At 39.5% G+C, this 15,148-nt stretch overlaps 1 protein-coding gene across 2 annotated transcripts in view; it reads left to right on the forward strand.

Moving 5' to 3' along the window:
* Positions 1 to 15,148, forward strand: part of PLEKHG7 (pleckstrin homology and RhoGEF domain containing G7) — a 42,371-nt gene that overhangs the window by 3,137 nt on the left and 24,086 nt on the right. The window contains exons 2-6 of one of the 2 annotated variants that reach the window (XM_004384201.3): positions 2,032 to 2,127; positions 3,819 to 3,962; positions 7,145 to 7,240; positions 7,806 to 7,907; positions 10,041 to 10,154. In XM_004384201.3, the coding sequence (XP_004384258.1) occupies positions 3,840 to 3,962; positions 7,145 to 7,240; positions 7,806 to 7,907; positions 10,041 to 10,154 (435 nt within the window). In that variant the 5' untranslated portion in view covers positions 2,032 to 2,127; positions 3,819 to 3,839. Of the gene's footprint in view, positions 1 to 2,031; positions 2,128 to 3,437; positions 3,963 to 7,144; positions 7,241 to 7,805; positions 7,908 to 10,040; positions 10,155 to 15,148 lie in introns of those variants that run through there. The other variant, XM_023738561.1, reaches the window with a different exon arrangement.

A 15,148-nucleotide genomic window follows, 5' to 3' on the forward strand; every position in this document is an offset into this window, starting at 1 on the left:
ACTCTTCACTCTTTATCATCAGAGCTCACAAAGATCTGGTCTGTCCTCATATAGGCAATGTCATCTCTCTGTCAATCACTCCAAAACGTGTATATTCAGCCTTAACCTTCAATTACACTCCAGTTCCATGTCACCATTGCCTACCACAAATTTCCATTCCACCCACCCCTTAGTTAATTTGAGACCCCGGAATAAACCTTAGTTTATCACTTTTCTTTGCCCCAATATCCTCTCAAATACCCTTTAAATGTTTCCCTTCTCTTCTCCTAACCTATGCCACCCTAGTGAAGGAACGAGACACTAAATGCACCTGTGACTTAAAGAGTTAATGTGGCCTTCTAGAGGAATGTCTCCTCCCTTCTTACTGGGAGCTCCACAAAGGCTTTGGCCAGGAGGCTGGTCAAACACACAGAAAGCCACAGTGCCTGCCGTTCCAGATACGAGACTGGTGCCCACTTTCCCCAACTCCAACGCTGCTTCCATTGTCTCCTCCTGTTTTTTTTCCAACTTGCAGCTGATTTTTTTATTTCCACAACATGCAGTCACTATAGTTTCAGACATCAACAAGAGGCATATGCCCCAACTGCTGTAGGAGGTCCCCAACGGGCTCCAAGATTCCTTTGCTACTGTGGAAACTAGTGAGTTTACAATAGGTTTCCTCTTCCAGGGCCATCACCCTACCAGAAAAAGCAGCCACAGCACTGTTGCTCCCTCTAGCACATTCTGAAACTGTCATGGGGTCTCCTTTCAGACACACAGGCAGCCCCCTACTCACAACAGTAGATAACCGGTGCCTTCTCTTTTCCATTAACATAAAAGTTGATTAACTTCTACCAAACAGCTTAGATCTATGCCAGCATCATTAACCATGAAGCACTAGAATGAGTAAAAAATTATTTCTGATAAACATGCATTTGAAATACGGCCAAGTTGACTTTATGAAGCCTCATACATTGTTATTTGACAGCTTCTTCCTGGTTCAGTAGATAAAATAAACTCTTTACATGGGTAATTCTTGATATTGTGACAGAGTATTGAATGAGGCAAAAAAAATGTTCACGATATAGTAAATGAAAAAAGCAGATTACAAAAAGATGTGTATATATGACACATTTAAAAATTAATTATGCATATGTTCAGAAAAGAATGTTTTCAGTGGTAATCTAGGGGTGAGGATTGTGGGTAGTTCTTGTTTTCTTTGGATTTTTCTTTGTTTCCCAACTTTTCTGCAATAATCATGTATTACCTTTGTAATCTGATTATTAAACATTGTAACAATAATAAGTGAGTGGTTCCAGTCTAAGGAAACTAGAGTTTCTAGCATATTCTGGTATTCTTTAGCACAGAATTATTGTATTGGGCAAGTTCCGTTAATACTCTGGACTTTACTTAGTCACCTGCTAAATGAAGGCTTGAACTGAGGCATCTGTTGATGCTAAAGTCCCATGATCCAGAATTCAGAAAATTAAAATCATGAAGGAGTTTGTGTCATTGTATTGGGTAAGACTTGACTTAGAGTCCATCTATTTGCTTCAGAACCATTCCATGCCTTGCTCTTATTTATTTATTTATTTATTTTCATTAGTAAAATGAGAAGTTTAGACAGGCACTGGGCTCTCTCCTCCAGGCCTGACATTTCTATGATTCTGTGGGTCCCTTGGTGGTGAAAATGGTTAATGTGCTTGGCTGCTAACCAAAAGGTTAGAGATTTGAGTCCACCCAGAAGCATCTCAAAAGAAAGGTCTGGCTATCTGCTTCCAAAAAATCAGCCATTGAAAACTTTATGGAGCACAGTTCTACTCTGACACACGTGGGGGCACCATGAGTCAGAGTTAACGCGACAGCAACTGATTAACTGCTGGCTCAGACTACTGCTCGGAAATGGTTTTGAAACTGTGAATGGTTTAAAGACAAAATATGTAGTGTGTCCTCATGAATGTTTGAGAATGAACCAAAGATGCTGAGGCTAGCAAAGTTGTGTCCTTAAAGAATTCATGCTTGTAAATCCTGTTTCTAACAATCTTTGAGCAGGGCAAGGACAAACTCAAGCACATATCTGACCTGGAAAACTGCCTTTCCTCTGTGAAGATTACAGACTTCAGGGAATATGAGTTCCACAACCTTAAGGTATCTCATAAATTGTTTACAGTGCATCATGGCTTTTTATTTTTTAGCCGTTATTTTAAAATTGTCAAATTATTACCTTGTTCAAAGGACAGCAAAGTGCGGGAGGAAGAACCAGGGCTGGGAGGGACAGGATCTGCCCTGCTCCAATGCACTTTGTAATCTCTGGAAAGCCGTTTTACCTGAAACAAGATGATGGAGATGGGAGTGCTTTGTATACTGTAAAGCCCTATGCAAATGTTATTCCCATTCACTCTCTGGCCCTCAGCTATCCTCATCTGAAAATTAAGTTGCTTTTGCTAGCACAATTTCTAAAGATCTCTTTAAGCTCTAAAATTCTTATTTCGTAATTCTTCAGTAGTTGATTTCAACAAGCTTTGCCAGTGAAACCTGAAATCAGAACTCCCAGTTTGGGGTTTAGGGTTCTTTTTTTAATGGTTCTGTTTGGTTTTTTTTTTTTTTTTTTTTTTAATACATGTTATTTTTTAGAGCAGTTTTAGGTTTACAGAAAAATTGCACAGAAAGTAGACAGAGTTGCCAAGTACACCCTCTCCCCCTGCACACCGTTTCTCCTATTATTAACATCTTGCATTAGTGTGGTACAGTTGTTACAATTGATGAGCCAATATTGATGCATTATTATTAGCTAAAGTCCCTAATTTGTATTATGGTCCACTCTTTATATTGTACAGTTCTATAAGTTTTGACAAATGCATAATGTTAAATACCTGTTGCTGTCGAGTTGATTCCAGCTCATAGGGACCCTCGAGGACAGAGTAGAACTGCCCCATAGACTTTCTAAGGAGTGACTGGTGGATTCGAACTGCTGACCTTTTGGTTAGCAGCCATAGCTCTTAACCACTGCTTTACCAGGGCCCCATAATATCATATAACCACTATCATAGTATCATGCAGAAAAGTTTCACTGCCTTTCAAATGCCCTGTGTTTTACCTATGCATCCTTCCCCACCTCCTCTTGAAGAACTACTGATCTTTTCCCTGTCTCTATAGTTTTGCCTTTTCCATATGGTTATACACTTGGAATCATGCAGTATGTAGCATTTTCAGACTGGCTTCTTTCAGGGTTTGTGGTTTTTTGAGAATTTTTTGTAATAAACTGAAAAGGACTCAAATTCTCAATCATAACTTAAAACAACATCAATTTTGTTGAGGTATTCTATAGATTTTAGAGATTAGACCCTTGTCAGATATGTCATAGCCAAAAATTTTTTCCCAGTCTGTAGGTTCTCTTTTTACTCTTTTGGTAAAGTCTTTTGATGAGCATAAGTGTTTAATTTTTAAGAGCTCCCACTTACCTAGTTTACCTTCTAGTGTTTGTAAATTATTAGTTATGGTTTGTATTGAATTTATGCCATGTATTAGGGCCCCTAGCGTTGTCCCTATTTTTTTAAAACAACATCAATTTTAATTCCTTTTCATTTTAAACCAAAAACAACATGTATCACACATTGCCGTGCTTTGCATTGGGGAGGGTATTGGCTTCCCAAAGTCACTCACAGAGAAGCTGTGTTTGGGTCATTTGAGAAGCAAAGAGGGGTACCCTGGACCTGCAGAAGAAAATGATGAGTTCGGGGATTGCTTGATCCTGCTGTTCACAAGCCAGAGTAAATAGTGAACAGGTCAGGCCATTGAGGTGGAAGTGTTCTGCTCACCATTTTTCTCCCCATGTGCAGGATAAGACCTGGACTGAAGTCATGGAAACGCATCAAAAACTTCCTACTGATCAATTAGACTTGAGAAGGCAGCAAGAGGCCATGTGGGAACTTTTCACGAGTGAATGCACTTATTTTTTGGACCATTTATTGGTTCTTAAGATGGTAATAACTGGTTTAATTTTTGTAGTAAACAAAAAATATTCATTTGATCCCTTGGGGATTTGTTTTCCTCTTCCATGCTTTAAAAAAAAGCCCCTCCCCCTTTCTTTTAGGGAATCTTTAAGAAAATTTTATTTATTGTTTTTGTTTACTTACCACTTTATTGTCTCTACATTAGTTTCTTGAGTAAACCTCTCCTAACTGGATGTGATCTTCTAAGTGAACTAATCCAATTCCCCAGCTGATGTCCTCATCATTTTTGCCTTATTCTCACCCTCTGTTTACACACTCCTCGTGTCAAGATGCTCACAACTGCCCTAAAGGCAGCCCATTTCACTTTTGAACAACTTCCTCTTTTGGAGCTCTTGCTAATGCTTTTATCAGCTGGAGGGCACAGGGGCAGATTTGCAGGGCTACCTTCACATGTAATAGAGTGGATTCACAGTAAGTAGTATATTCACAGTGTTTTCACGTTGTGTTCTAAGAAAATGGTGCCCTGGGTTTGCCCCTACCCATAAGCACTTTTGAATCCTGGTTACTGTCTTACTCAGGGAAAAAGCATTATGCTTGTGAGGCCTGAGTTCAAGTGCTGGATGTGTCTCTGATTTGCTGTGTGACCTTAGGAAAGTCTAGGCCTTCATATCCTAAAACAGAGGTCAGCATAGTTTTTCTGTAAAGGGCCAAAAAGTAGATGTTTTAGGCTTTGTGGGCCATACAATCTTTGTTGCAACTACTCAGCTTTAACACTGCAGTGCAAAAGCAGCCAGAGACAATATGTAAACAAATGTGTGTGGCTGTGTTCCCATAAAACTTTATTTACAAAAACAGCTGACCAGATTTTGCCCACAGGCTGTAATTTGACAATCCCTGTCCAAAGCTATAAAACGGGGATGACAGGTGCCATCTCAGCTACCTTGTGAGGTTATTGTGAGAATCAAATTAGTTACCTTTGAAATCTATCAAGTGCTTTACCAATGTCAGTCATTATTTTCTTTAAGTAATATTTATTGTCAATCACACTGCTTAGTACTTTATCGGCAAAATTTAAATTTCATATTCTATGAGAAAGTTGAAACTTAGAGACTGTAGCAGTTAGGATGCTTCCAGGAGCGAGTAACAGAAAACTAACTTAAATAATAAAACATGTTATTGGCCCAGGTACAGAAGTACAGAAGTAGGAGAATATTCAATGTTGGTTTGATGAAGGAGTTCAAAATGAAGGCAAAGTTTCTTGCTGTCTCTCATCTCTGCCTTCCATGGCATCACCCTCATGCTATGAGTGACTTCCCTTGTAGTCACAGAATAGCTACCATCTTTGATTCCATGCACTGAGAGAGAGAGAGAAAGGATCTCTTCTCAGCATTCATAGCAAAAGTTTTGAGATTCATTTTGATGGGACTGGCTTAGGTCACATGCCCACCCTTGAACCAACTACTCTGGCTGAAGAAGGAATGTACTGAATGGCTTAAGGCAATCAGGGCCCATCCCTGGGAGTGAGGTTTGCTTCCCATGCAGTCTGTGGGGAAGAGTAGATACTGAGATGAAAACCAAGATGCTGGAAGGGGAAAGGGAGTATTGAAGCTGGGAAGTGGCCAATAAATGTTCACTACAGAGCACTAGCTCCCTGAGCTGTAATGCCTCCTTCGCTCCAATAAACAGTGCAGAACATTCTATTCCACTATAACCTGCACAGGCTTTTCAAACTACCATTCTCAGTTTAATCTGCATTTACTTATTCTGAAATGTGCCAGTGTATTTGAAGTATATATGTACCTCCCTTTATACAATCAATATGATTGTCTCAAAGTTGCTTGTAAATTGAATTTATGTGACTTGAACAGTAAAAAATAAAATAAAATAAAATACTGGAGGACTTTATTTAAAAGAAGGCAAACTTTTCTGTAAAGCAAAGAATCTTATGCAAAAGAAATATTTACTTCTAAATTTTACCAGTTTGTCTATAGTGATGAGTTCTTATAACTATATGTTTTAAATGCTTGAATACTGACAAATTCCTAGAGAGTCTATAATATATGGGTTTGGGAAGCTCCAAGTCGTTCTCCAAGTGTGATCCCTAGATCAGTAACATCAGGATCACTGGGGAACTTGTTAGAAATGCAAATTCTCAGACCCCATCATGGATATACTAAATCAGAAACCAAAACCCAAACCCGTTGCCATCAAGTCTATTCTGGCTCATAGTGACCCTATAGGACAGGCTGGAACTGCCCTATGGAGTTTCCAAGGTAGATTCAAACTGCTGACCTTTCGGTTAGCAGCTGAGCTCTCAACCACTATGGCACCAGGGCTCCACTAAACCCGAAACTCTAGCAATATAGAACTACTACATGAGGGACCCAGCAACCCTGGCTTAACAAGGCCTCCAGGTGATTCTGATGCAAGTTCAAGAAGCACTACACTAAGTAAATCATAGGGAAATAAAAATTAGAGGTTAGTGATCTATAGACCAGTCTTTTCACACCTAAAATTCTTAAAATAATTGGTCCCTTTGAATGCTTCCTGTCATAAATATGCAAAGCCTTCCTATTTCAATAAATTGATCTGCTCTACTTTCTAGAAAGAGGGGAAGGTTATTTGTGAGGATTGTAGTTCTTCCTTCTTAACTTGCTGTAAAGTAGTTCTTCCATTGTGAAAGCCGCAAATCAAATTTAAATAATAACATAAATATTCTCTTGTTTTTATTAATATTTGTCTTTGTCCAAATCTAAACATTTTACTAATAATCATATATTAATTCATTAATTCTCTACTTTTAATTCCCTGAAGGTAGAGAACATTTGGTTCTTTTGAAGAGGAAGAAATAAATGAGAACACAGAGTGAATGCTGATTTGCTATCAAGTTAGTGTTGTCAGCCAGAAGAGAAACTATGAGATTTCTTTGGTGCTGTGTACAGAAAGAGCCCATATGGGTAGATTATTTTTCAACAAGAATGTTGTTAAGCTTCACATAAGCAACAATAACTTCCCACTGCAGAGCATACTTCCAATATGTTCTATGAAGTTTAAATGTCATTGTTTGTTTTAGCAAAACTCTTACAACCATGAGAATACTGATTTCTAGATTGTTTTGTAAAGTTATACACAGGAGATTTGTGTTTGACGTTCCTTCAAAGGGCAAGTTTCAAAATTAAAAAGCAGGAAGTAACATGCATTTTTTTTTAAAGATCTTTATGAATACACTAAAATATCTACAAACTCACGAGTACCTCCTGGATGTGGACTTATGGAGACTTTTTGCAAACCTGGAGGAGTTAAGTCAGGTAAGCCAAAGAAGGCAGATGCCTGTAGCCATGTTTTAAAATTCATCAGAGGATCATGAAAGCTCATGCTTGGTCTATTCCTGTGACTTGTATTCCATCCATATTGGCATGTTGAATATGGTTTATTCCATATTCCATCCCATGTAATGTTTTGGTCAGAAATTCAGGTTAATAAAAAAGAAGTCAAAATCCTTCGTCATCTTTCCAATAGATGCCAAATATTAGTTACCCTTTGGTAATACTTTCCATTTTCCCATTACTGTTTAAGAAAGTAGACATATTCCTAAAATCTCCATCACCATCATAAATGTTTATTCTCCAGTGAATGTCCTTTTCTCACATACATTAGAAATAAATAAGATCATCCCTCTAAAAATAAATGGAACAGAGATAACAAGAATATATAAATATATTGGAGAGTGGAGAAAAATAAATATTAAATTTTGCTAGGAGGTAAATCTGAAATGGAAAACACCTGTAAGGATGATAGTTCAAGTCCATCAAATGTTTATTCTTCAACCCTGGGTGTGTGCTGTACTCTTGGTTTCTTTTTCTCTGGCCCTAGACAAGCTTTGGTTTTGTGAACAGTCTTTTCGACATCATCAAGGACTATGTAGACACTTCTGAGAATGCACCATCAATGGATTTCATTTCCGTGCTCATGAAGGTAAAATCCTTCCAGGAGATCTCAATTTCATCAAGTAAATTCACCCACCTCCCTGGAAAATTGTTTATATCTACTTGAGTTTTTGTTCCAGGAAAAGTTTCATTGCTACCCTCCCACAGAGGAACTATTCCTTTCCTTGCTAATCAACATTTTCCAAAATAACTTTCAGATTCTGTTTTTCCCATTGTCACATTGCCTGTGTAGGTTTTATTAACACAAAAAAATCTGCATGCATGGGAAATACATTTCCAAGTCCGTTTTTTAAATGACTTCAATTTAAAGCAATATTCATGGCAATAGTTTAGCGTATGCTAATTACATGGTTCAGTTGTTCTTCTAACAAAAGTGCCAGTCTCTCAGAAAGGAACAAAATAAACCTTCAAATTCATCAACACCCTTAATAATACTCTGTGTGTGGAACACCAAGAAAAAAGGAAAACTTGTATTCCTGGTTTGGTAAAAGTTATCCATTTCTTGAGTAGATATTTGAACACCTACCTCAACTTTTTTTTTTTTTTACGTTGAACTTTTCAATCCAATCTTCGTCTTTTCACATTCAGCAAGACTTGAATTCTTACAATCCATAATGGAAAAAAAAATTGAAATTTATTGAGTACTTACTAAGTACTTTATATAGGGCTACACAATACACCCTGTACGCCATAATGTGCATCCCCTGCTCTTAGAGAATTTTCAGTCTGGTGGGGAAGAAATTAATCTCATAATGGCACTAATGATTACATAATTAAACTGAGACAAATACTGGAGCAGGGGGGAGGAACATGGGTATTACGAGTGTTCAGCATAGGAAACCTTCTAGGTTGGGACATGGGAGGAATTATGAGTAGAAAATGTTTCCTGGGGAAGTAAGGCATTATAGTAGGTTTAAGGTATTAAATAAGAATAATGAAGAAAAGGGAAAATTGGATAAGACTACTATGCAAAAATGCATGCTATTAAATACAGTATAGACCAAAAAAAAAAAAAAAAAAGAAAACCCATTGCCATTGAGTCAATTCCAACTCATAGTGACTCTATAGGACAGAGTAGGAAACTCCATCAGGTTTCCAAGGAGCTGCTGGCAGATTCAAACTGCCAACCTTTTGGTTTGCAGCTGTAGATCTTAACCACTGTGCCACCAGGGCTCCACACTTAGTAGAGGTGCCCCAAATTTGACTCTACATTTTTAGAAGCCAGTAGGAGAATTAAATTTATGGATATGTTTGAGGAATATTTGTTGAAAAGTTGAATGTTGTTATTTTAATCATTTACTGCCAACACAAGTTTAACATCAACCAACACGGACACCAGAATTGAAGGTAGTATGTGTTATTAGGTGCCATCCAGGGTATGTAGCCCTCACCAAAGCATAAACAGAAGTAAAGGGTGAATTAAATCAAGATGTCCCAAATAAAATTTTCTTTAAAAAAAACAAAAACCAAATCCATTGCAGTTGAGTCGATTCCAACTCATAGCAACCCTATAGGACAAAGTAGATCTACCTCCATAGGGTTTCCAAGGCTTTAACCTTTACTGAAGCAGACTGTATGTCTTTCTCCCTCAGGGCAGCTGGGGGGTTCGAATCACTGACCTTTTGGTTAGCAACCAGGTGCTTAACCATTGTACCACCAGGGCTCCTTTAGAATTTTCTTTACGTAAAGAAAAAAAAAAGAAGAAGAAGAAGCCCTGGTGATGCAGTGATTAAGCACTTGGCTGCTAATCGATAGGTAAGCAGTTTGAACCCACCTGAAGCTCCACAGGAGAAAGATGTGGCAGTCTGCTTCTGCTAAGATTACAGCCTTGGAAACCCTATAGGGCCATTCTACTCTGTCCTAGAGGGTCTCTATGAGTCAGAATCGACTTGACAGCACACAACAACACCATAGAAAAAAGATTATTTACTGATGAGTCAGCTGTTTGAGAATATCGTGGGTTTTTTAAACGAATGTTTATGGTAGAGATTACATGTTCTTTATGAGAACACTGTTTGTATCCACACAGTCACATCTGCTTGACAATGCTCTCTACTTTTCCCTGTTCTGGTTAATGATAGAAGTGACAAGAAAGAGAAAGTCTGTTAGAGGTTAGTGCTTTCCTGCTTCTATTGATTCCCTTTCTGCTCTTCTCACACAGCATTTCCGAGGAAGCCTCTGTCAGAGCCACCAGACCTACTGCCTGAATTACACAGCTGCTGTCTTTTATCTTGAGAGCCTGAGGCAGAGAGATGACTTTGGAATCTATTTAAAAGTAAAGTACAATTTTCTATTCTCTTATATTTTTACTGAGACTCTTTTGGATTAACAAATTCTGGGAATTATTATACCCAAATTAAGTGGGGAAAAAAGTTATCATCAATGAATTTTAAGCTTTTCTCATAAATACATTATCCACTGCACACTTAGGAATTTTAAATGGTGCACATCTGGAAACATTATATTACCCACTGTTGTTGTTGGGTACCACTGAGTCGATTCCAACTCACAGTGACCTCGTGTGACAAAGTAGAGCTGCCCCATAGGGTTTTCTTGGCTGTTATCTTTACAGAAGCAGATAGACAAGTCTTTCTCCTGCAGAGCTGCTGGGTGGATTTGAACCACCAACCTTCTGGTTAGCAGCTGAATGCTTAACCATTGTGCCAAGAGGGTTCCTTGTATTACCCAATATCCCTCCTGACATTTTGGCCGAGGCTTAAAAATGTTTTACTTGTTTGTCTGGTTTGTTTGTGATTGAAATCAGTACATTGTAAGGAGAAAAGTACAGTAAGAACCAAGATTTTGTTAGTGACTAGAAATGTGGCCCTTGAAGGATTCGGTCCCAGCAAAGCCCTGTTGCACAACTTACATTGTATTCTAGATGAATGGTGCCCCCTATAGTACATCATAAAGCACACTGTAAATAGTGCCCCTGGAGTTGTGTAATATGGTGGCTCTGGGTCCCAAAGCATTAGAACAAGGAGTTTTCTCTAAGGGCTTTTAGCATTTGTTAACAGTCAGGTCTGGAACCAATTTCCTTGACGTCCCCAGCTCCTTTGACACCTACATTTCTTTAGCCCAAATTATAACTCTTCAGTACTATGCTAGAGCCCTTTCCTTTGGTCCAGAGAAAATGCTCCCAGTCTTTCCAGAGAGCCAGCCCTTCCTTGCATCTACAAGAACTCCCTGCCAGAGCATCACCTCAGAAGGATGGGAGGAAAGGCTTCCACAGCTCCCAGTGGCCATGAACCTATGGGCCTTTGCCATTACCTGGATGGGCCAGGAAACCTGGGTGTGGTGTGGATAAGAAGAGAGGGACCGTCTTGGGGAAAAGACTTGGCCCTATTTTTGTAGCTTCAGCTTTTTTATTTCTTTGCTACTCAAACTGAAAACTCATTAGATTTCCTAATGTACAATTGATCATCTTGCAGAAGTTTTCCCTGGAAAGCTGATAGATTAGGCCCTCAAACTGGGTAGAATCCATGCCCATTTTTCTCCTTTCCAAGCTAGTTGTTGTTAGGTGCCACCAAGTCGATTCTGACTCAGTGGCCCGATGTGACAGAGTGGAACTGCCCCATAGAGTTTTGTAGGCTGTAATTTTCACAGAAGCAGATCGACAGGTCTTTCTCTCACAGAGAGAAAGTTCAAACTGCCAACCTTTCTGTTAACTGCCTAGTGCTTAACCATTATGCAATCAGGCCTCTGTCCAAGCTAGGGTAGAGATTAATTTTATAACGCTCAACCACAGTTTTCAAATAACTATGGAAAATCACACATTAATTGTGAGATAGAAGGGTGGTGTACATTTGTAGATGAAATATATATAGCATAAAAAAAAAATTAGGGAGAGGGGATAGAGGATGCAATGCTGTAATGAACACATGATACCTTTATAATGCATAATGCTTTATGAGGCACTCTATCAAACATCTCATTTAATCCTTAGCACAACCCTATGAAGTTGATTATATTGCCCCCAAGTGTCCCAAGGCTCAAAGAAGTTGTGACTTTTGGAAGGTCACATAGCCAATAATTGACAAAGAAAGAATTTGGATAATGGTCTTTAGGCAAAAAATCCAATTCTCTTTACCACAAAACTTTTTCCATGTCAGAGCTATTTTACCATTTTCAGGGAATTGTTAACATCACAAAACAAAGGTGAGGGGTCTGAGAGAGACTTTGGAGGAGGTGACAATTGAAAGGGAATCTGTCTTCCATGTTCCCGTTGTACAGAACAAAAGCATTACCACAGATAATAAAGCTGACTGGCTCTCTAGCCTCTTCTACAGGCCAGGAACTGTGCAACCTGCCAGGCTTCCATAATCTCTTCATCTACACTGTGGGGGAAATGGTATTATCCTCATTTTTCAGGGGTTAGACAAAACTAGGCAACTTGCTGAAAGATACGTTATTAAGGGGCAGAAACAAGATTCAAAAGCCAACATTCATTCTCCTACTAAACTCTACTATAAGCAACACTACTGGAGAACTTAAGTGTGTGTCCTAAAGCTGGTTATGAAAGCGCCGAAATGAACTTACCCTACATGCCAGGTGGTGCTGGGCTCTATGAATGTATGTACATTACCCTGTACACAAGCATGGGGGTAGAACTCTTCCCGCTATTTCAGAGACACATTGAAATAATGGGGGAGGGGGTGGCAGGGCCATGATGGCAGAGTAGTCAGACACTTCCGGTGAACCCTCTTACAACAAAGACCTGAAAAAACAAGTGAATCGATTTTATTTGGCAATCTGGGAGCCCTGAACATCAAAGGCAGAGTTGAGGAACTGGACTGAGTGGCAGCGGGAGGGAGAGACAGTTCGGAAGCAGCAAGGAGTTTCCAGACCTGACCTGGTGAGGCAGGCAAGTGGCAGTGCTTGGGAGGTGCATTTTCCACACCAGGAGAGACTCAGCACCAGAGAGTCTACTCGACACCCAACACCTGTAAGAAGCAGCCCTCAATCCAGCGAAAGATAAGTAATTGCGTACGGTCCACCGCGCTGATCAAGAATAACCCCCTTGGGAGAAAGCCTCTCTCACATTTACCTCCGTGCTCCCTGCTCTGCACTGGGTCCCAGACCAGCTACAGCAATTGCTGAGCCCCTGGGCCAGAAGTAGAATCCATCACGCACCAGGAGCCATTCTCCCTGCCTTGGAGAGTAAACAAATTAACAAACGGGGAAAAATAAACTGCTGGCTCCCCCAAGCCAGGAACCCAGGGTAGGCACAGCTCCTTTGCCTAGGCACAGGCATAAGGGATCGATGGAATTGGAGTGCCTTTCCCCCTGCATAGACTTGTGTGGGCCCATCTCAACAGCGTAGGTCCTCATTACCACAGTACAACAGGGTATACACCAGAATTCTAACTTCAACTCTTGCAGCTGTGAAATGGTGGGTTTGTGACATTTGACACTGCTCTGCTCATTATGCAGGGTCTTCACTTACCCACATCAGGGCCTGAGGACTGGTGGCTCCACTCATGCTACCTAGCCACCAGCAATAGGGGCCCATGAATAAGTGGTGCCCCCTAGTCCTTACAGCCAACAGCATTGGGTGCTCATAGTCCAGCTGCAAAACCCACCAACCTACATGCTCTAGGGAACAGGGACATGCCTTCTTCCTGGTCACTTGGGGGTGGCCGTCAGCCCCATGACTTGCTCAGAGTGTGTCCCCCTGCTGCAGACAGATGCCTGTGCATACATCAATCACCCATGCCTGTCTAGGACTGTAGGTGAGAGGCTACACCACACTCTTGGTGAATGTCTACCTGGGCACCTGAGGTGAAATCCATACAGGGGGAGTGGGCGGACTCCTGAGCTCACATACCTAGTAACAGATCTAACTACCTGGTGACAGGACATTAGATCTTCAAAGGTGCCAGTAATCAAAATAGCTCATACAAGCAGCCTATTTGGGCATATCAAAACACAAAACAAGAAGCTAGGACACAGTAAGCAAACATAAAATAAATAAATAGAATAACTTATTGATGGCTTGGAGACAACAGTCAATATCGAATCAAATAAAGAGGCAATCCATGATGGCTTCTGCAAGCTCCCAAAATAAAGAATCTAGAAATTTTCCAGAGGAGGAAAATTTCTTGGAATTACTGGAGGCAGAATACAAAAGATTAATATACAGAACTCTTCAAGAAATTAGGAAGGAAATTAAGCAAAACTCAGAACACTCAATAGAGGAAATTGAAAGATCAGAGAATAGCATGACAAATTTAATGTGCTGCAAAAATCCATAGAGAGACAGCAATCAGAAATCCAGAAGATTCACAATAAAATTTTGGAATTAGACAACTCAACAGAAAGTCATAGGAGCAGAATTGAGGTAATGGAAGTCAGAATTAGTGAGATTGAAGATAAAGCACTTGACACCAATTTATATGAGGAAAAATCAGATAAAAGGATTAAAAAACAATGAAGAAACCCTAAGAATTATGTGGGACTCTATCAAGAGGAATAACCTATGAGTGATTGGAGTACCAGAACGGGGAGGGGGGGGGATAACAGAAAATACAGGGAGAATTCTTGAAGATTTGTTGTCAGAAAACTTCCCTGATATCGAGAAAGATGACAAGATATCTATCCAAGATGCTCATCAAACCCCACATAAGGTAGATCCCAAAAGAAAGTCACCAAGACATATAATCAAACTTGCCAAAACCAAAGATAGAGAATTTTAAGAGCAGCTAGGGATAAACAAAAATTAATCTACAAAGGAGAGTCAATAAGAATAAGCTCAGCAGAAACCATGCCGGCAAGTGGATTATATATGAAGCAACACTGTCTCTCAAATATGATGACGAAATTAGGGCATTTCCTGATAAACAGAAGTTTAGGGAATTTGCAAAAACCAAACCAAAATTATGAGAAATACTAAAGGGAGTCCTCCAGGTAGAAAATCAGTAACATCAGATAACAACCCAAGACTAGAACATAGGACAGAGCAACCAGATATCAACCCAGATAGGGAAGTCACAAAAGTAAATCAAAGCAAAAACACTGAAAATAGGGAAACAGATGTCAAAATGTAAAAAATGACAACATTAAAACAAAAAAGAAGGACTAAAAAATGTAGACATAGATTTTTCATATGGAAAGGAAGTCAAGGCGATATAAAGAAATAAAAGACTGGTATAAACTTAGAAAAATAGGGGTAAATATTAAGGTAATCACAAAGTAAACTAATAATCCTACAAGTCAAAATAAAAAACTAGAAAAATGTAAAGACTCAGCAAACACAAAATCAACAACAAT

Source organism: Trichechus manatus, unplaced genomic scaffold (assembly GCF_000243295.1).
Source record: "Trichechus manatus latirostris isolate Lorelei unplaced genomic scaffold, TriManLat1.0 scaffold00119, whole genome shotgun sequence".
Lineage (NCBI taxonomy): Eukaryota > Metazoa > Chordata > Mammalia > Sirenia > Trichechidae > Trichechus > Trichechus manatus.